This window comes from Haliotis cracherodii, unplaced genomic scaffold, assembly GCF_022045235.1.
Source record: "Haliotis cracherodii isolate W230 unplaced genomic scaffold, xgHalCrac1.p SCAF_9, whole genome shotgun sequence".
In the NCBI taxonomy this organism is placed as follows: Eukaryota; Metazoa; Mollusca; class Gastropoda; order Lepetellida; family Haliotidae; genus Haliotis; species Haliotis cracherodii.
In genome coordinates, this window is record NW_027266343.1 from 53,027,419 (window position 1) to 53,048,358 (window position 20,940).

The 20,940-nt window shown below is 39.3% G+C and overlaps 1 protein-coding gene across 1 annotated transcript; it reads left to right on the plus strand.

The window, feature by feature from the left end:
* The first annotated feature begins 207 nt into the window (after positions 1 to 207).
* Positions 208 to 16,950, plus strand: LOC139453354 (pentraxin fusion protein-like). The gene is made up of 4 exons (XM_071235026.1): positions 208 to 259; positions 798 to 1,031; positions 1,323 to 1,553; positions 16,712 to 16,950. The coding sequence occupies exons 1-4, from the start codon at positions 208 to 210 to the stop codon at positions 16,948 to 16,950; spliced, it is 756 nt and encodes a 251-aa protein (XP_071091127.1).
* The last annotated feature ends 3,990 nt before the right edge of the window (positions 16,951 to 20,940 follow it).

The following is a 20,940-nucleotide window of genomic DNA, read 5'->3' on the forward strand; positions in this document are numbered from 1 at the left end:
AGGGCGCAGCGATACGACACTGCGGGATACTAAAGTCACTGTGACTGGTGTTTCTGCAGCAACCCACCAACAGGTACGAAAAAAACACGTTCTCTTGGGCCTGCGTACTGTCAGGGGTTTTCAATCAATATTGAACATTGTCATTTTCAAGTCTTCACTTTCTTAAACACATCAGCCGTGTTGGTAATAGAATTGTTCAGCGACAGTATGGCAGACCTCTACTCTCGGATCTCTTTCCTGCTCGTCATATATTTGGATGGTGAGGCCTAATTGTTTGTTAAATTCGTTAGTAATAGGTTTTTGGGCTATACTTCGGATATATTTTGTACAGCAATTGAAGGTTTGTAGCCATATAATAAGAGACAGAAGCTTCTTAGATATCCAACGTTTTCTCTTCGAATCAGTGAGACTTTAGCCATGTCAGGGCAGTAGAGATTCTGAAGATAATAGGCTGCACAGGTGATACTCATACTGGAGCAGAACCAGTCTCAGGCAAGCACATGTCCTGCTTCAAAACATACCCTCTCTGTTCATGGACGTTATTTCTAAAGATTACGAAAAAGATACGAAATGCAGGGAAATGGTTATTCCTCATGTAATGTCACTCATTTTCCCTTTTAAACTAATCTCATGAACATCCTAAGTCACAAAAAGTAATGTAAAGAGGGTGATACTGCATGTTGTCAATATCATGAAGGCGAATGTGCAGGTGTGTGCCCCTGACAACTGCAGATGCACATTTTACAAAACATAAAACATGTCGATACACATATATGACTTAGAATCTCAATTTTCAGTCTGCAAATTCCAAAGTTTGAATCTGGCTCTGAAGAAACCAGCATGGATGAGCAGCTTCAATCTTTTACACCAAGTCGCTGCTAATGCTGTGGACGGCAGCCATGGAACCAATATGGACAACGGTGTCTGCAGTCACACTAACTTTGGTGACATGTCGCCCTGGTTTGTTGTGGATCTCTTGGGGCAGCACAGTGTCCACAACGTCACCATCTACAACAGGGGAGACTGCTGTGGTACGTTACGGTATCTCAAACTACTTCTACTCTGCGTCAACCTTCACCCAGGATTCAACCTTCATTGAAATTATTATCATCGTCAAATTAGTATCAGTCGACCATACAGATGGTTTCTGAAGATGCTTGAATATACAAAGCTACTGTAAGACATGCCACATCACATGGCATGTACATGTATATACGTATTCATCTTAAGCACTGTTTTTGTATAATTATGCTTAAAGCTGAATGTTTTATGCCAAATACAATCATAGTACTGTGTTTATTATTTTAATGTTATTCTTTCAGGGGAAAGACTCCATGACTTTGTAATCCAGGTGTATGTACAAAATCCATCGCGATGTCTATCAGCAGCTTTCTCCATCTGTAAGAACTACACTGGCACGTTTGGTTCCGTGGGGAACATAGCATGTGATGCTCCGGTCTTGGGAAGGTTCATCAGACTGTGGAAACCAAAAATCAGAAACGGAGAGGATGTTCTCAACTTCTGTGAACTTGAAGTGTATGGAGTCCAGTCAGGTAGAACGGCCTATATAAATAAGTCACATAATAGATAGCCATTGAACATTATGGTAATTAGAAAAGATATAGACAAGTAGTATAGGTAATGATGGTTCTGGCTCACTTCCGCTGGAGCGGGATTCATATACCTATACTGCTACTACAGGTAGCATTTTTTATGCCAAAATGACTATGCGATTCAATGATAGTCATGAGATTAAGTTAAATTGACCACCACCTGGAGTCTATGATATAAATTTTTATAGGTAATGGGGGTTCTGGACCACTTCCACTGGAGCTGGATTCATATACCTATACTGCTACTACAGGGGGAATTTTTTATGTGTAAATGACTATGCGATTCAACGATAGTCATGAGATTGACTCCAGCTCACCAATACCTGGGTCCAATCATTGCTTTAGATGAGTCTAAATGGTAATAAAAATATTCTTCTTTATTTTTATCTATAAAGTGATATTCAACATTTTTATTAAGTTCTTCGTTCATTTTACTAGGAGACCAGACTATATAACTACACTCTTTTTGTAAATTGATAAGAAACAATTGATTACCGTATTTGGTTGGTTTGACATCACTGATATAATAAAAACCTTGTGGTAATTCTCTCCATTTAATAGTTTTTTCCATTATTATATATTTATGTAAGCATTTGTCTAAATGTAATCACACGATAGTAAGCAATTCATTTTTAATCTCCAACCAGTTCTTTGGTTTTGGCACGGAATAATTGACGCGCTTGTTGCTTCCCTTGTTCTATGAACTTTTTTTTCTCGTCTTCGCTAATACCATTGGTCTTACGAGAATTTGATCGAATCTCCTGCTTCATTTTATTGTATTTGGTGAGTTCCGACAGCACTAAACGAAACTCATCCTCAGATATCTTGCAATCGGCCATTGCTGTCGAAATATGATCCTCGATGCTGTTCAACTTTGCATCGGCGAGTATCCGAATACTATCGTGTTTTAATGCTTTCTTTTGCAACCTACGAGAAATGAATTTTATAGCTATTCCTGCCAGTCCCGAGACTCCAGCCGCTATTTCCATGCCGAGCACGATAGGCGCGGCGATTATAGTTGATAGTAAACCGACACCGGCTACACCGAGTCCCATGCCAGCTACTACAAGAGCAGTGTCAACTCCGTCCAGAGCATTCACGGCTCTGCGATACTTTTTATACAATCCAAGTCTCAACTCCCTATCCTTTTCTATTCGATGTTTTATGTCGTTTATTTGATGTAATCGAAATCCATCAACAGTTTCCATCATTTCATCGAGCGCTGGATATAAACTCATAGTGTATATTACGAATATATAATAGTCTTTAATTGGTCTTGCTTAAATGTTTTGAGAGTATACATCAACCTTATCAAATGTATATTATACGGCAAGAATATCTTAGAAAGAGAAATACTACCACTTTTAATAATTTGAACCCCCTCGAGGGATGTAACGGGTGATGCACCGACATGAATAATACTGCAACGTTGACGCTCGTGTTTCTTGAGCCATTTAATCGATAGACCTGGTAATATTTCGAAGGCATCTACCGGTGCATCACCGAACAAGACTTCAATAATAAGCGTAGAAATATTAGGTATTGCACTCAAGTTCTGTTTAATATCATCAAATTCTGTAACCAAATTTAAACTAACATTTTGGATTGACGGACGACTATATAACATATGACCTGGTTTTTCTGGCAGGGGAGTGACTAACACACTTTTTCGTTTTGACGGGATATAGGCCGCGAGTACGATGCCACTATTTATTATCTTAGTTAAATTATGTCCCTTACCCATCATCGCATAAGGTGGGGTAATGACGATATTCAGTAGCCACTTGATGTTTGCTTCGACCATAGTCCATTTATTCTCACTGTTGTAAATGATATTGTACGGAGTGGTTTTAAGGAGTCTACTAACGTCGACATCGCTTAAATCTTCCAGATTACCCGCGAATGTAACTTCTTTCCGCTTGTATACATTATCGTGTAAGTGTAAAGCGTATAACTTACCATTGGTACCGGGTTTACCGAATCCTTCCGTGTCTCCGAGATCGGAAAGCGCAATTGTATTACATTGTCTTATCGTTCCAGGGCCTGATGCATCAACCATTATTTATAATATGGAGTGTTACACTTAAGTATCCTATATGTACAGGTCGGTGTTTTACATCTAATACAGAAATTTTAAGGTCTGAAATAATTCCACGCTTTAATTTTTTATATTGTAATGTTGAAAAAGATTCCGTTCTACCGCTATTGTATTTTTCATCTTTCACTGGAACACTTCTGAGTAGAGTTGAAGGACTTTCTTGTTGAATATTATCCGTTGTACTGATTTGATCAAGATGGATGCACAACTCTTTATAGGGAACTAAATCGGGTAAATAGAGTCCCTGATCTGTTGTCTTGATTACTGTTATTTCTCCTCTCCATCCATGTGTGTATGCTAAGTTCCTGTAAAGCTTTACATCCTTTTTTCCAGAGTTTAAAATCAGTAACCCATTTGACTCATTTTGTGTTAGACTAATTCCATTAGGCTTAAAAAATTCATCATTGAGTGAGCATACGCTGTAATACCCATCAGGTATAATGTATTTTTGACCATTTATTTCTGTCTCATTATTATAACCTCTCGTAGCATTTATATTGGTCCACCGCGGGTAATACGTTACATCGCATAGAGCGACTTCGAGTTGTCCATCCGAGTTATCGATAGTACGAAGCAGTTCAATAGACTGACTATTTGTTATTCCCAGGAGTGTAACATACATATCAAATATACAATGATACTATATCATAACTTAAATATGGAATCAACCATTATTTATAATATGGAGTGTTACACTTAAGTATCCTACATGCACAGGTTGGTTTTTTACATCTAATACAGAAATTTTAAGGTCTGAAATAATACCCCGCTTTAATTTTTTATATTGTAATAACGAGAAAGATTCCGTTCTACCGCTATTGTATTTTACATCTTTGACCGGAACACTTCTGAGTAGAGTTGAAGGACTTTCTAGTTGAATATTATCCGTCGTGCTTATTTGATCAAGATGGATGAACAACTCTTTATAGGGAACTAAATCAGGTAAGTTTTTAGTATTTGCAATCATTATTATGCCGCGTGTTAATGATTTTGACCCTCCCAATCCAAGTGTGCGTGCTAAGTTCCCACCAATAATTATATCTGCGTTTTTATTGATGATTTTAACTGCCCCAGTGGCCTCACTTTGTGTGATACTAATTCCATTATGAAATTCATCAATAAAATATTCATTATTAAAATATTCATCATTGAGTGAGCTTATGCTGTAATACCCATCAGGTATAGTAGTAATTCTATTTTGGTCATATGGTATTATTATCTCATTATTTCCTCTCGCAGCACTTATATTGGTCCACAGTTGGTAATACGTTACATCGCATAGAGCTACTTCGAGTTGTCCATCCGAGTTATCGATAGTTTGAAGCAGTTCAATAGACTGGCAATTTGTTATTCCCGGGAGTGTAACATACATATTAAATATACAATGATACTATATCATAACTTAAATATGAAATCAACTTACATTACTAATCAATCAATTATAGTAACTGCCTCTGGTGCTGAATTTTAAGTTAAATTCCCCGATATCTTTGAAAAATACAGAGTCACGGCAACTAGCGATAAAATGGTGCACGATTGGTTTCACAATCCGATGCAATTTGGCAGAATCAGTTAAACTTTGCCATATGGTGTGCCACAACGGGATGTGGCGTATCTCTTTACGCTCCAGGATTTGAACTGAATAAGTCTGTTATGTCATTTCACGTGTACTATCAGATTAGACGTATACTTAAAGAAATTAGTGCTCCATTACCGCAGGATCGAGCGTGGAATTCCACAAATAATAATTATGATAGGTCCGCGTATGAGCGTATTTGTCAGGAATTTAATGTTTCTACGAGTAAAGATTGGCGTATTAAAGGAGCAAACCATGGTCTAGGTGTTCCTTACACAGAGGAAAATAAATCCGTCAAAGAAGAAAGCGATTATGTATATAAAGTACTTAATAAACCTCCAGTTAATTTTGGTAAGTTGTAGAGTACCAGCAAACTTTACGCAAGAATATATGATCATTGGCATAAAACCCGTGATTGGTATAAAGGCTGGGAACTTTATAGTAACGATTGGAGAGGGGATATTATGAGTTTTAAGAGTGGTTTAATTTACATTGTTACAAAATTTATACAAATGAACGATACCGCAAACGCTTGGAATGAATTTCTTAATGATAAAACGGAAAATAATTTTACTAACCCAGGATTTGTAAGAGTTAATGAATCGATAAGAACTTATGTATGGGCAATTCTCGGTGCGCAATCTCAAACACGAACGTCCATTATCGGTTCTGGGACGGCGCTCGATGCGCAAAAACAGTTTGTCTCAAACGTGGAGGACGCCATTAATTCACCAGTTGACATACCATCGTCTATAAAGCGTTTTCAAGATGCATTACAGTACGCTCAATCCAAAGTGGACTTTGTTTATGCACCGGGACTATACATGTCTCCGAGTAATATGGAACTTAAGATCGGTCAAGTGATAGGCTATAATAATAAAATTGTTATCGCTACCGATCAACAAAAAACAGGTATAAATTCAGATATGAACGTCGAATTAATAACTCAAACGATCACGGGCGAAAAGGGAATAGTCAAACCACAAACACCAACTATCGCGCAAACATCTACTGATGCACAAGTGTCACCGCATATTGCGGCTAAAAATCAACAACATATCGATGAAAAAACAGCGCTTGTAGTGGGTGGAGTCTCGGTTGGCTTACTCATGATTTGGTTAGCGAACTGATTTAGTTAAATAGTTCTTAGCGAATACGTACAACAACCCTGCAATTGCTACGATCAACCCCCACAAGTTTTGACTAAGCCAAGTGGTGTTCTTAGCTAATAAATTCAATAGCCAGGAAACAACACTCCCAATTATACCGGGAAGTGCAGCCGCGGCTTTCTCAGCTAGCTTTCCCAGTGCTGAACCTAATGCTTTTAAGTGCTTTTTTATCCACTCTCTTATACCGTTTTTATCGTTAGGCGGTGATCCGCCTCCACCTGTGCCACCTGTTAACGACAGAGTCAAAGTCGATATAATAAATCCCAACGCGGTTAAAATACTAGCAATTGTTATTCCCTGTTCTCTGAACAATGTTTTAATTTTATCGGCCAGTGTAGTGTCATCGTTGAGGACTTGATCGATAGTTTCTCGAATACGACTGATTTGCGAACGAAGTGCCTTTCTATTACTGGAAGCCGCTTCGAGGCGGGCCAATCTTTCCTCTTCTAAGTTACGCAATCTTTCAGCAATGCGACGTCTACTGAATTCATCGCCCGCCTGTTCGAGTTTTGTTTTCTCTTGAGCTATATGCTTGTCGATTTCGGATAGCTTGGCTATATTATTGATGAGTTCTCCCCGCATAGTTTGCATTGCCTTGTCAAGACCTCGTAATTCCCTAATACTGAACTCTGAATGTGGTACCTGTAACGTTGAATTATCGTAGTAGGTATCTAAGATTTCTCCGAGTCCGTTCGAGGCCACCATCGAGGCTGCTTCCAAATCATCTGTATTAACGAGTTCTTTCCTCATAGTCTGAAGAGCCTTAGTAGTCTTCGCGGGAAGTCGTCCGTATTCTACAAAACCTAATTTATCACGAACAAACTCGCGGCTATGTCTGCCGGCTATAGTAGACAAGGCTAGGGGCTTACGAGTACTATAATGCATAAGCTCTATATGCGGAGAGTCACGTACTCGCAATGTTCCTTTACTATCTAGCATAAACTTTGAATATTCACGACCTATTGGGATAACATAATTTTTATCATCTTTTAATGTATCGTAATAATCATCAACGGCTGATTGTAAAAGTTCATCATTTACGGTTGGGATCATAAAGCTGGTTTCATCAGTACCCTCTTCGACGGTACTAGTATCAGTTATGTTATCTAGATCAAAGTCATTATGTTCAAAATTAGTCATTTTTATATTAAACATAGGGTACATGTTTTCAATATAACAATGTCTTCGCAATACGGACGCAAGTTAAACCCACAACGTAGACTTCGGGATCCATTAGGGGTCAAAGCAATTCGTCAGTCTGTAACTATAACTAATAACCCTAGTACCATCGATCAGAATCAAACGCTTCTGGTTCGCTTTCCTAATCTCGGCGCACACGATGTGTTAGTTCCGGGAACTGTCCGACTAGCATTTATGATTGTTTTGAATTCTGCCGACGTTAACAGGGAGCCCGTTCAGAATTGAGGTCGTGCTATCGTTAAGAAAATCGCTATTAAAATTAGCGGTAATGAGGTTTTGAGTATCGACGATAGCGATGTATACTATTGTTACATGGATCTCTGGAGAACGGATAAAGAGCGGGAAAACTTACAGTACCAAGGTATTTGTAATAAGAACACATTGAGACTGCGCGTAGATGCTTCTAGTGGTGATGGTACTGTCGTAAAAGATCAGGCCGTTGCCGACGCATTAGGTAACCGATTCTATATTCCCCTAGACTTTGAATTACTAGATTCCCACATGCCCTTTTATCAAGCATCCCTAGGCGATAGGTTAGAATACGAACTCACTTTTAACGACTACGGTAGAGTAATCAGAGCTGCTGAAGATGCTAGCTATTCCATTGACAATATCTCGCTGGAGTACGATACGATAACGGATCCCGAATTAGCCAGACAAATTCGTAACCAGTATTCGGGAAGTTTAGCTATTTTGTACGATCGCGTGCTGCGGCATCGAAAGATCACGATGGACAAAAAAGATACGATGTGGAATATAAATCTAAACGTCCCCACGAGGTCGTTGAAGGGTATTTTAATGTTGTTCGAGGACCCCTCCGATGCGTTTAAAAGAAATACCGAGAAGTTCTACAATCCCAAGATTACGAAAGTAGAATTGACTATCGAGGGCGTTCCTAATCAACTATATAGCCAAGGAATGCTATCGTATCACCAGTGGGATGAGATTAAAAAACTTCCTTCTATAAAACGTTCTCCGGAAGTTAACGCGGTCGTGAAAGATCTGTCTCTCGGGAGTGTATCGATGGGTGAATACCTCACCTCGAAGTACGCGCTATGGCTCGACATGCGAACAACGGACGATGACCAATTACACGGCAGTGGGAGGAGAATAGAAAATGCTAGCGAGGGTGTCACCATACAGATAACGAAGCTCTTCGAAGCGGCTGGTAAATTAAACATATATTTGTACGTGATTATGGATGCGCAACTTAATATACAAAATGGGAGATTCGTGCAAGCGATCTATTGATAATCTTTTACCTAAAGATCCGCACTGCGCTATCATATGCGGGCAAACGGGCTGCGGAAAAACAGCCTTTATTCTAGATATTTTAGAAAGTCATTATCGGGACGTTTTCGATCATATTATTATTCTGTGCCCGACTATAAGCGTTAATAAAACGTACCTATCGAGAGATTGGGTAATGAATGACGACGGAATACACAGAGTCGATCCGGGCGATCGTTTACAAGACTGTCTCCGAGTATGTCACGAAAAATACAAAGGAGAATCAACCCTTTTCGTAATAGACGACTGCAGTGCGAGTAAAGAACTCACAAAAAAGAAGGATATGCTTTCATATTTAGCATTCTCCGGACGTCATACTCAACATAGCGTTTGGGTACTTACTCAAAAATACAACTCTATCCTGAAAGATCTCAGAGAGCAGACCAAATGGGTAGCGCTGTTTCATTGCAAAGACCGAGATTCATTCGAGAAAATGATGTCATTTATATCAAGGGTGAACGTGACAAAGTCAGAAAAGTGTTAGCAGCAACGAAGCACTGTAAACTCGTATTAAAAACCGATCAACCAGCTGCTTATGCAATTGCTTAGCAAAATGTAGCAAATATTTAGCAAAATGTAGCAAAATTATAGCAAAATTATAGCAAAAATGTAGCAAATTGAACATTAGCGGTTAATATTACATAAAATGTGGGTCGAAATCATCATTCTTTCGCAACAGTTCATTATTACGGGATGTATTGGATACGTCATATTATATTATGTTAGACTTAAATATCTCCTTAGGTATTACATTATGGAATGCGACGAACTCATCGAACAAATGCTCAAAGAATCTGATCAACATACACATCAACATGCAGATAAACATAGAGAAAGACTCGCGGCTTTGGTAGCCGGTGGAAAATGTTCCCAATATTTGGGAGAAAATTATACCATCGAAAAAATTGATAACATGACCGACGAAGAGATTAAAAAACTGTACGCGCGTTACGAGTCTAGACTGGGAGCTACCATGACTAAAACTATAGGGTCGTCTATATTACAACTATACACAGTTGTAGCTAGCACGTTTCTCCCCATCCCGGCAGAACATCGCATGTATTTATGCGAATCTCTAGAGAAAGACCCATTCATCGAACACGCTATAAGCTCAGTGAGCTGTGAGTTTTATCATAGATTTGGAATGTTCTTAGCTCCGTTCACCACAGCTTTAATAACGGCTAGGTATTGTCAATTTAAACATACGTGCCCACTAAATAATATAAAGAACGAAGTTCAAATAAATAATGGAGACACAACAGGTGACACCACAACAGATTGCGCAACCACAACAGATTGCGGAAATGCAACAACAGATTGCGGAAACGGAACCACAAGTGAATGAGGAACCACCACAAGTGAATGAGAAATTACTAAAACCCAGAGTTACTAAGAACCCGAAAAAAATAGCCGCAGGAAGGAAGGGAGGGCTGGCGCGCAAAGCAAAATTAATAAATAATTCAAATCCGATTAAAACATGGGCACTAGTAGGAGTTGCTGGTATAGCGGCTGTATGGTTCTTTTTTAAGACCGGAGAAGAGAAAACGTCACCCCCGACGCAACAACAAGTTCAATTAGATGTTAGTCCTCATATAATGCTATAAGAAGCATGACTACTCCAGTTACAGACGGTAAAATGTTGGTAAACGCGACGTATCATTCAGCGGTGGTCACCGGCTTGGCCATTGGCTATGCCCGTATGGCTAAAATGCTTACTAAAGCCACACCTCCGAAGCTAGATTTTAATGGATTTGATATAGGTATGATGGTTCTGGATATTGGATTAGCAATGGCAACGAAGGATATGCTCATCAAACAAGGACTTATCCCGGAAGACATAATGAAGTAATTAAACATTTGAATATTTATATTCATATAAACATTTGAATATTTTATATGGCATCAATTGCGATGATGGTCGGTGGAGCTGTTGTTAATGCTCTAGCTTTTTCGGGGAGTAATTATTTATTTTCCAGTATGAGGGAATCAAACGCTAAAGAAGTTGAAGAGGAGCGTAAACGACATAACGAAGCATTAGAACAATACCAAGCAGCTCAGTTACAATATACGCAGCAGAGAATGAAGAGATTAGACTTTGTTCATGAACAACTGATTAAGGAAGGACATTCAATTCAAACGTTTAAGGATGTCGAATCCGCCATGCACGAATACTACCTCGTTTATGGGAAAAAACTCGACCCAATACCTAGACCAACAATGAGTCAGTTTTATACACCGTCAGAGGCTCAGAAAGACCGAGAGGTCGCATTTGTTATTATTGGGTTATCCGCAGTATTGATTTTCAGCTATACAATAGTGTAGATGTGATTTGCATTTAGACAAATGATATGATAGATGTATATACCATGAATAACTGCAAGTTTACACTCATGGGGAAGACGACTCTATGTAACCGCCGCTGTGTTGATGTTTACTGCGGTATACACAATTATTACATCAAGCGTGGACACATAAACTATACGTGTTCTGAATGCGGGATAGGGGTCAAAGGTCGTTATTGTTTATGTAAGAAACATGGTGCTGATAGGGTCAGGAATCAGATTATTTATGCTAGGAAGAGAGATTACATCAATGAGAGGAATAGGTTGGGGAGGATACGTATTTAGATATATGAAAACAACCAATTAGACAAATGAACCATTTTGCATATACCATTCAACCACAATGGTTTTTGTCAGAGAGTTAAAAGCTATGGCAAAGCAACGTGGTCTACGTGGATATTCTCGTATGAGAAAAGCTGAATTGATTACCTTACTCGGTTTGGAACCACCACAGACTGTTAGAGAACTCAGAGTTCGAGCGAGAAACAGTGGGCTGAGAGGTTATTCTCGAATGAGAAGAGCTGAATTGATCGCTTTACTAGATAATAATAATGAGGATAATGATGATAATAATGATGATAATGATAATGTTAATCAACAACAAGAATTAATATTTGTACCCACATCCGCCGGCGTTGGTAAATATCTAAGAGGTTGGAAGATGGATATTAATTCCAACATGGATGTTAACGATATTAAGCCCATCATATCGAGTAAAATTAACGAGGAATTAGATGATTTACAAAGTATAAAATACCAGCTGACGATTAAAATGACATTGAGTAAAAGTAACGCAGACGATAGTACCGAATATACCGAACCATATTTCCGTAGCAATCAAAAAGTTATAACCGAATCCGATACTATAGACGCATCATTAGATACATCAATTCAGAGGATACAGGAAACTTTAGAACGCTGGACTAATAGAGGTTCGGGTTGGGGTGTGGATAGAATCGATAGTTTATATTTAGATATAGCGAATTATATGCCTTTCAAAGGTGGATCTTATATAGATTTACCCCCGTATTATAAGAAGAAAAAAGCTATAATTAACGTAAAAAATAAATCCGATGACTGTTTAAGAATGATGATAAGATCTGCATTGTTCCCCGTAGACAAAAATGCGGATAGACCTTCTAGCTATCCCCAAAACGATGGACTCAACTTCGATGGTATAGACGAACCTACACCAATATCACAAATTGATAAGGTGGAAAAGCAAAATAATTTAGCTATAAATGTTTTCGGACATTCTAAAGGAATTGTTGTACACAGGATAAGCTCCGCTCCGGAACATATTCCCAGAATCAATTCAAATGCGAAAGATGCCTGCATGGGTACAGCAGACAAGATCTATTAGAAGCGTATAAAGAAGACTGTAGAGGTGTTGGACAGAATGCTATCAGGATCGATATGCCTAAAGAGGGGAAAAATATATTAAAATTTGAACATTATTGTAATCAAATGCCAGTACCGTACGTAATTTACGCCGACTTCGAAGCGCTTATCAAGCCCATAGAAAATACCAACCATAATAATCAAGAGAGTAGTTTTACGTACAAAACTCAAGAACATATTCCTTGTGGGTTTGGATATATAGTTGTAAGGTATGATGGGAAAACAAACACTCCCGTGATTTACAGAGGTCCCGATGCAGCGGGAAAGTTCCTAGAATATCTACAAAATGAAGAGAGAATAATCAGGGAAGAATTATCGTGTAAGAAACCCATGCGTTTGACGATAGATGATTGGAGGGCCCACAAGAAGTCAACGAGTTGTCACGTTTGTAATAAACCCCTGGATGGGGATTCCGTAAGAGATCATTGTCACGTAACGGTTAATTATCGGGGAGCCGCGCATAACGAGTGTAACTTGAAACTAAAAATGAATGCTCAAACAATACCCATCCCCGTTGTGTTTCATAACCTTAGAGGATACGATTCACATCTCATTATGCAAGCTATCTCAAAGACTGACGGCGGCTTAACGTGCATTCCCAACAATATGGAAAAATACATATCGTTCTCGTTGACTAAACCTATACATTATAGGGACAAGGATGGGAAATCTAGAATAAAGCAAAGTAATGGGCTTAGATTCATAGACTCCGTACAGTTTCTGTTATCTTCCCTGGACAATTTAGCTAAAGCGAACAATCCCGATGACTTCGCTATAACAAATCAATATACCGATCAGACAACTCGTCATTTGTTGCTGAGAAAAGGTGTATATCCTTACGAATATATGGATGATTGGTCTAGATTCGAAGAAACTGAATTACCACCCCTCGAATCATTCTATAGTAACTTAACAGAATCTAGAATAACAGATGCCGATTATGAACACGCTCTGACGGTCTGGGATAAATTAGGTTGTAAGAATTTAGGTGATTATCACGATCTGTACTTAAAAACCGATGTACTGTTACTCGCCGATATATTCGAGATATTTAGAAAGACGTGTTTAAAACAATACGGCTTGGACCCGGCATGGTACTATTCCAGTCCAGGACTATCTTGGGATGCATTGTTGAAGAAGACCGGCGTAGAACTAAAACTACTCACAGATTACGATATGCACTTGTTTATTGAGAAAGGATTAAGAGGGGGTATATCGATGGCAGCGAAAAGGTATTCTAAGGCTAATAATAAATTAGTGGAAGGATACGATCCGAGTAAACCCGACACGCACATATTATATCTCGACGCTAACAATTTGTACGGATGGGCTATGAGTCAACCTTTACCCACGGGTGGTTTTGAATGGGTCAATGATATCAATAATAATGATGAGAATAAAGGGTACATACTAGAAGTTGACTTGGAATATCCGAGTTCGTTACATAAAGACCATAACAGTTATCCACTAGCTCCCGAAAGATTAATGGTTAATAAAGACTGGATGTCGGAATATCAACGCTCCTTGATGGGTAATAGTAGGTTAGCTAACGTAGAAAAACTCGTACCAAATTTGATGGATAAGACAAAATATATAGTTCACTACAGAAATCTCCAGTTGTATCTATCGTTAGGTATGAAACTTAAGAAAATACACAGAGTTCTTAAGTTTGATCAAAGCCCTTGGATGGAGCCCTATATAAGGCTGAACACAGATTTAAGAAAGATAGCCACCAGCGATTTCGAAAAGAATCTATATAAGCTCATGAATAACTCGGTATTCGGTAAAACTATGGAGAATCTAAGGAAGCGTGTTGATGTTAAATTAGTCAGATCTAATGAGGAAGAAAGACTCAGGAAACTTATAGCCAGTCCGGCTTTTAACAGAAGCAAGATATTCGATAACGACTTAGCCGCGTTGCATATGCAGAAAAGTAATATAAAATTCAACAGACCAGTGTACGTCGGTATGAGTATTCTCGACTTGTCAAAACACTTAATGTATGACTTTTATTACAACGAACTTAAGAAGCAATACGGCGATAGATGCGAGGTGTTATATACCGACACAGATTCTTTGTTGATGGAAATACAAACCGAGGATGTGTATAAAGATATGGCAGAAAAAATAGATATGTATGACACGAGCGATTACCCTAAAGATAATCCACTGCACAGCGTTGTAAATAAAAAGGTGTTAGGTAAGATGAAGGATGAATGTGCTGGGACTCCTATAGCGGAGTATGTAGGATTAAGACCTAAGATGTATTCTATAAAAAAGTCCGATAATGGAGAGATAAGAAAAGCCAAGGGTGTTAAGAAATATGTTGTAAAAAAGCATATCAAACACGAACAGTATAAAGAATCATTATTCAATGGTAGAACGTTCAAACACGAGATGAACTCTTTAAGAAGTTACGATCATAGGATATATGGATTAAGAATGAACAAGACATCATTATCCCCCTTAGATACAAAGAGATGGATTGATAATGATGGTGTAACTACCTATGCTTATGGTTATGGTGGTAATACCGTACCGTCGGGAACTATGAACAACTCTTCTCGTACAAATGCTCTACCCGGTCCATCTTGAAGATAATAAAGAATAGGCTCTCCTTCTTTCGTAACCAATCGACTAATGTTATACGTCTTAAGGGACCATATGGGATCGGTTGCGCGACGTAGGCCTCCTTCAAGTTCACCTGCCTGGTATAAATATCTTACCCTTACTCTATCCGGAAGTTTTTGTTCTTTGCCTCTCCTCGGTGCTGAAGATTCGGAAGACACGGATTTCATTTTAATCGCATCGGATGGTTTCTTCCCTATTAATCTCGTCACTTCATTATTTAGCGCTGATACAACGGCTGATAATCGTGTCACCCATTCGGTTGATCTCAATTGCTCGGATTTCATTTCGATCCCATACTGATAGCCAAACAAACGTTCCGCTAATGTCCTGTTAAATCTTTCGACGATAGCTTGACTGCGGTGGGCCTCTCTTTCACCACGGACGATTTTGACGTCGAGTTTAGTTACCGATCCCATAAACTCTCGACCGGGATCTACTTGAAATAGCTTAGGCCATTTTAGTGGTCCGCGTTTATTTATGCGACTCAGTGCATTAGCTACTTCTGTTGAATCTTTCGAGGTTAATGGCTCAGCCTCTTTGTATCGACTAGCCACATCCACTACTGTTAAAGCGTATTTATACGTTTTGCGTTTTACCTTATCGTGGGGAAGAAACAAGAGGTCAGCCTGATGAACTTCATTCGTCGTAAAAATATCAAACTTCTTCCTCGGTATATAACGCGGGGCTGGTAAGTATATTTGCCACAACGCTTGTTTCTTTAACCAATCCTTAGCCACATCTTTAGATACCTTAGCCGCGGTGGCTAATTTTTTTATTGCTCCTACACCTTTCCAATATCCTCGTGGGCTATAGTAAATTTTATTCATTATTAATTAATATTGATGTTTCGTTTAATACAACTAATGACTATCGTTGAATCGCATAATCATTTACACATAAAAAATCCCCCCTGTAGTAGCAGTATAGGTATATGAATCCCGCTCCAGCGGAAGTGGTCCAGAACCCCCATTACCTATAAAAATTTATATCATAGACTCCAGGTGGTGGTCAATTTAACTTAATCTCATGACTATCATTGAATCGCATAGTCATTTTGGCATAAAAAATGCTACCTGTAGTAGCAGTATAGGTATATGAATCCCGCTCCAGCGGAAGTGAGCCAGAACCATCATTACCTATACTACTAGACATAAAATGCTTCACGAAAAAAAACATGATTGGTGTTCAATGATTCCTGCCTTAAAAACGACATAATACATCTATATGCATGGATTCCTCCTTGAGATTTATGATCAATGTTTCACATTTTCCACATTTCACAAAGTTAGTCATATTGCGCAGTTAGAAAATCAGAATCAGTTATATTGCTGGAATATTGCTAAAAGCGGCGTAAAACCATACTCACTCACTACTATGTTTACTCATTTCAGCCTGTCTGCAGTTCAACTATTTCCGAAGATCAGGCATACGACTTGTCTCCCCTGTCATTGTATCTTCACCTGACATGTCCCCATTGTCCTGTGTCCTTCAGTGTATGTTGTCTGGAGCCTGTGTCGGTGTCAACTACAACCGAGGAACTCGAGAGTGTGAACTCCTCCCCCGACCTCAACCCACTGACACAGTCTCCTCTGATCTAGGCTGGGTCTACTATGGAGACGATCTATGTTGAACTGACAAAGTCTCCTCTGATCTAGGCTGGGTCTACTATGGAGACGATCTATGGTGAACTGACAGTCTCCTCTGATCTAGGCTGGGCCTACTAAGGAAACGATCTATGTTGAACTGACACAGTCTTCTCTGATCTAGGCTGGGTCTACTATGGAGACGATCAGGACGGGGTACCATGGTGATGATCTGTGATAACTTGTGACAGTCTCCTCTAGTGTCTAGATAGTGTCTACTATGGATATGATCTGTGTTAATCTCGAATCTGGACTAGGCAAACCAGTGATTGAAAGCAAGAGCAATTAACCATGACCCCAATTTAGCCAGGTCACAAAGCCTGACAACACTCCGATGTTACAGTAATGGGATACTAATCTGACATGAAATCCCCACAGGGCTATAGATCTGGACGAAATGTTCAGACGACGGTGTTTAGATTCTAAACGTGCGTCCAATAGAGTTTCACACACAAAACATGTTCTTTAACGTCTATACAGGTTAAGCGTCGAGGTTCAACTCGCTTCTTGATATAAGCATTTCACTTGAACAATATCGAATGGCTTGTGAAACCCATTATACATGGGGTCATATGTGGATAAAGATGCATATATCAAAGGTCAAGTAGGGACTACTTTCAGTGTTTACAAATATGGCGTCGTCCGTGTCAATCGGCGATCGAGTCAGAATTAACCATCGCGAATATGGAGAAACTACTGGGATATTGTTATCATTGTCAATAGAATAGTCTGTTATACTGAAAATCAGTGTCTTACTGTGGTGTGGCTAAGGTATTTTACAAGTTTTAGCAAATTTGGAGATATAAATTGAAAAACAATTTAGCCAGGACGCTTGCCTAGCGGGATCAGTTTCCATATCTGTGCTTGTAGACCTTGCGGCCAGGAACCTTTTCCCCAAACTAAAACTGTTAGATTTTATATGTCCGAATTGTTACCTTGTTTCTATATGTCCTAATTGTTACCTTGTTTCTATATGTCCGTATTGTTACCTTGTTTCTATATGTCCGAATTGTTACCTTGTTTCTATATGTCCGAATTGTTACCTTGTTTCTATATGTCCGAATTGTTACCTTGTTTCTATATGTCCAAATTGTTACCTTTTTTCTTCATGTCCGAATTGTTACCTTGTTTCTATATGTCCTAATTGTTACCTTGTTTCTATATGTCCGTATTGTTACCTTGTTTCTATATGTCCGAATTGTTACCTTGTTTCTATATGTCCGAATTGTTACCTTGTTTCTATATGTCCGAATTGTTACCTTGTTTCTATATGTACGTATTGTTACCTTGTTTCTATATGTCCGAATTGTTACCTTGTTTCTATATGTACGTATTGTTACCTTGTTTCTATATGTCCTAATTGTTACCTTGTTTCTATATGTACGTATTGTTACCTTGTTTCTATATTTACGTAGTGTTACCTTGTTTCTATATGTCCGAATTGTTACCTTGTTTCTATATATTTACGTATTGTTACCTTGTTTATATATGTCCTAATTGTTACCTTGTTTCTATATGTCCGAATTGTTACCTTGTTTCTATATGTCCGAATTGTTACCTTGTTTCTATATGTCCGAATTGTTACCTTGTTTCGTTTTGTCGCTGTGTGTACATCTGACTGCACTTCGTGATGTTATGACAGGACAGGCAGACGTGACGTCTCATAGACTTTGGTAAGAGTAGATTCCCTTTGATAAAGGGCCCTTACTCTATTGGCCAGACCGATGGATTGCCGCGATAGGCAAGCAGAAACAATTTGTGTAGGCAACTGTTGTTTGCGTCTATGTAGTTACGCTGTTGACTGTTGTCACTGTCCGACTGACACATCACTTACCTTCTGACGTAAAATATACTCTTCAAAAAAAGAAACTTGACACTGACTTTCAAAATGTAATTTAATGCGATTGTTTCAATCACCGCTTGACACCGACGACCCATAGATGCAATCAAATGTCAAAAACACGCTGTTGGATGTGCTGCCATTCATGCTGAAGTGCATCAAGAAGTGCCGGAAGTGTTTGGGGCAGTAGATTCCTTCTGCGAACGCGTCGATCCAACTCGTCCCACAGATGCTCAGTCGGGGACAAATCTTGTGACCGGGTTGGCCAAGGTAATGTCTGGATGTTGTTGTGGTGTAAGAAGTCCTGACAAAAACGTGCAATATGCGGTCGAGCGTTGTCCTGCTGGAACTGTCCGCCATGAACGTTGACGTGAGGAAGAACGTAAGGCTGTAGGATCAAGTCTCTGTAACGCACACCTGTCAATACACCTGCCACATGCACGAGAAGCGTCCTACCATCGTGATGAATTCCGGCCCATGACACTCCCGCCGCCAAATGGGACAACCGGCTGAACACAGTTGGGGGCGTAACGTTCACCCCGACGTCTGTAGACACGTGCACGCCCATCAGCACGTGTGAGTAGGAAACGGGACTCGTCAGTAAACAGTACATTTCTCCACCTTGCACGTGCCCATCTAACCCTCTGTTGGCACCAAAGCTGACGGTCCGCCAGATGACGTGGGGTCAATACATGACGTCGAACAGGTCTTCGTGCAAAAAGTCCAGCCTCCCTCAGTCTGTTGCGTACCATTTGATCTGATTTTCTGCGTACACCAGGGATCTGTGTGGTTGTAGACGTGGCTGTGGTAGTGCGGTCTCGGAGATGTCGCAGCCGGATGTATCGATCTTGTGCTTGGGTTGTCACCCTTGGTCTTCCTGACCTTGGTCTGTCGTCAACTCTGTTGGTGTTGTTGTATCGGGTCCACAGTACGGAGATTGTCTCTCTGGATACGCCAAAGTGCCTGGCCACTTCTTGCTGAGTTGCTCCAGCTTGTAATCTCCCAATGGCGTTGTTCCGTTGACCTGCATTCAGTCTTGGCATTCTGTCACCGCCTCTACTGCCGTTATAAGGACTGTATGAACAGCCGTTGATGTGGATTTTCATACCTATTTAGCAGGGGGGCCTGCATGCCTAAATCCTGAGCTGCACGTTTTTTACAGGCGGTTGCGTTTGGATGAAGCTGTAAAATTGATCCCCAAACGCTACGTTTATGTGCTTTGCATGTCTTTTCGCGAATTATAGACACATCATCTTTCTGTTTGACTTATTTGGTTCTCATTTAATGTAATTATTTTAGATATTTGGCAAAAAGTGGTTTTACATCTATGTCAAGTTTCTTTTTTTTGAAGAGTATATATATATATATATATATATATATATATATATATATATATATATATATATATTAATCCGCACATTCCAGGGAAACTTTCAATGTTTAGGTAATGTTTGTGAGAAATGGGAAGAGATTTTTCGAGCACAGAATTGAAGAATGATATTATATGATAAAAAGGTTATCACGCTTGTGTGTTTGGGGATGGTAAATAACCTGTGTCAGGAAGAACAAACTATGTATGCAGCTCGCTAAATATAATGTTTATTCCAAATACAGGATATTTACCATGCCCAAACACACAAGCGTGATAACCTCTATATATGTACGTGACACTGCATTAGATTGTTTCTTGTTTAACGGAGTTTTTTAACGCATTTTGATGACGCTTCTTTCGACGAAGTGTCAATGAAATAAGGGAAACACTTTATAACTGTCTTTACATCAACGGATAATCTGGTGTAAAGTATTAAATAACTTCGGTATTTTTCACGTATATTTGAAAGTCCATTATTGTAAAAGTACAATTTGTTGTTAATGTGAGAGAGACAATTAAATCCATATAACGGAATTAACCTGGTACCTTCTTCCCTATTCACCTGCAGGGGCGGTGAGGTAGCCTAGTGGTTAACCGTTCGCCCGTCACGCCGAAGAACCGGGTTTAATTCCCGACATTGGTACAATGTGTGAAGCCCATTTCTGGTGTGCCCCGCCGTGATATTATTGGAATATTGCTAAAAACGGCTTAAAACCATACTCATTCACTCCCTATTCACCTGGAGCTACAGAATTTTAAAAATTG

Excerpts from the sequence above, each read along its gene's own strand:
- LOC139453354 (XM_071235026.1), top strand. The coding sequence starts at position 208 with ATGGCAGACCTCTACTCTCGGATCTCTTTCCTGCTCGTCATATATTTG. Across the intron at positions 260-797 it reads GCTCGTCATATATTTGGATG|TCTGCAAATTCCAAAGTTTG; the intron begins GTGAGGCCTAAT and ends CTCAATTTTCAG. Across the intron at positions 1,554-16,711 it reads AGTGTATGGAGTCCAGTCAG|CCTGTCTGCAGTTCAACTAT; the intron begins GTAGAACGGCCT and ends TACTCATTTCAG.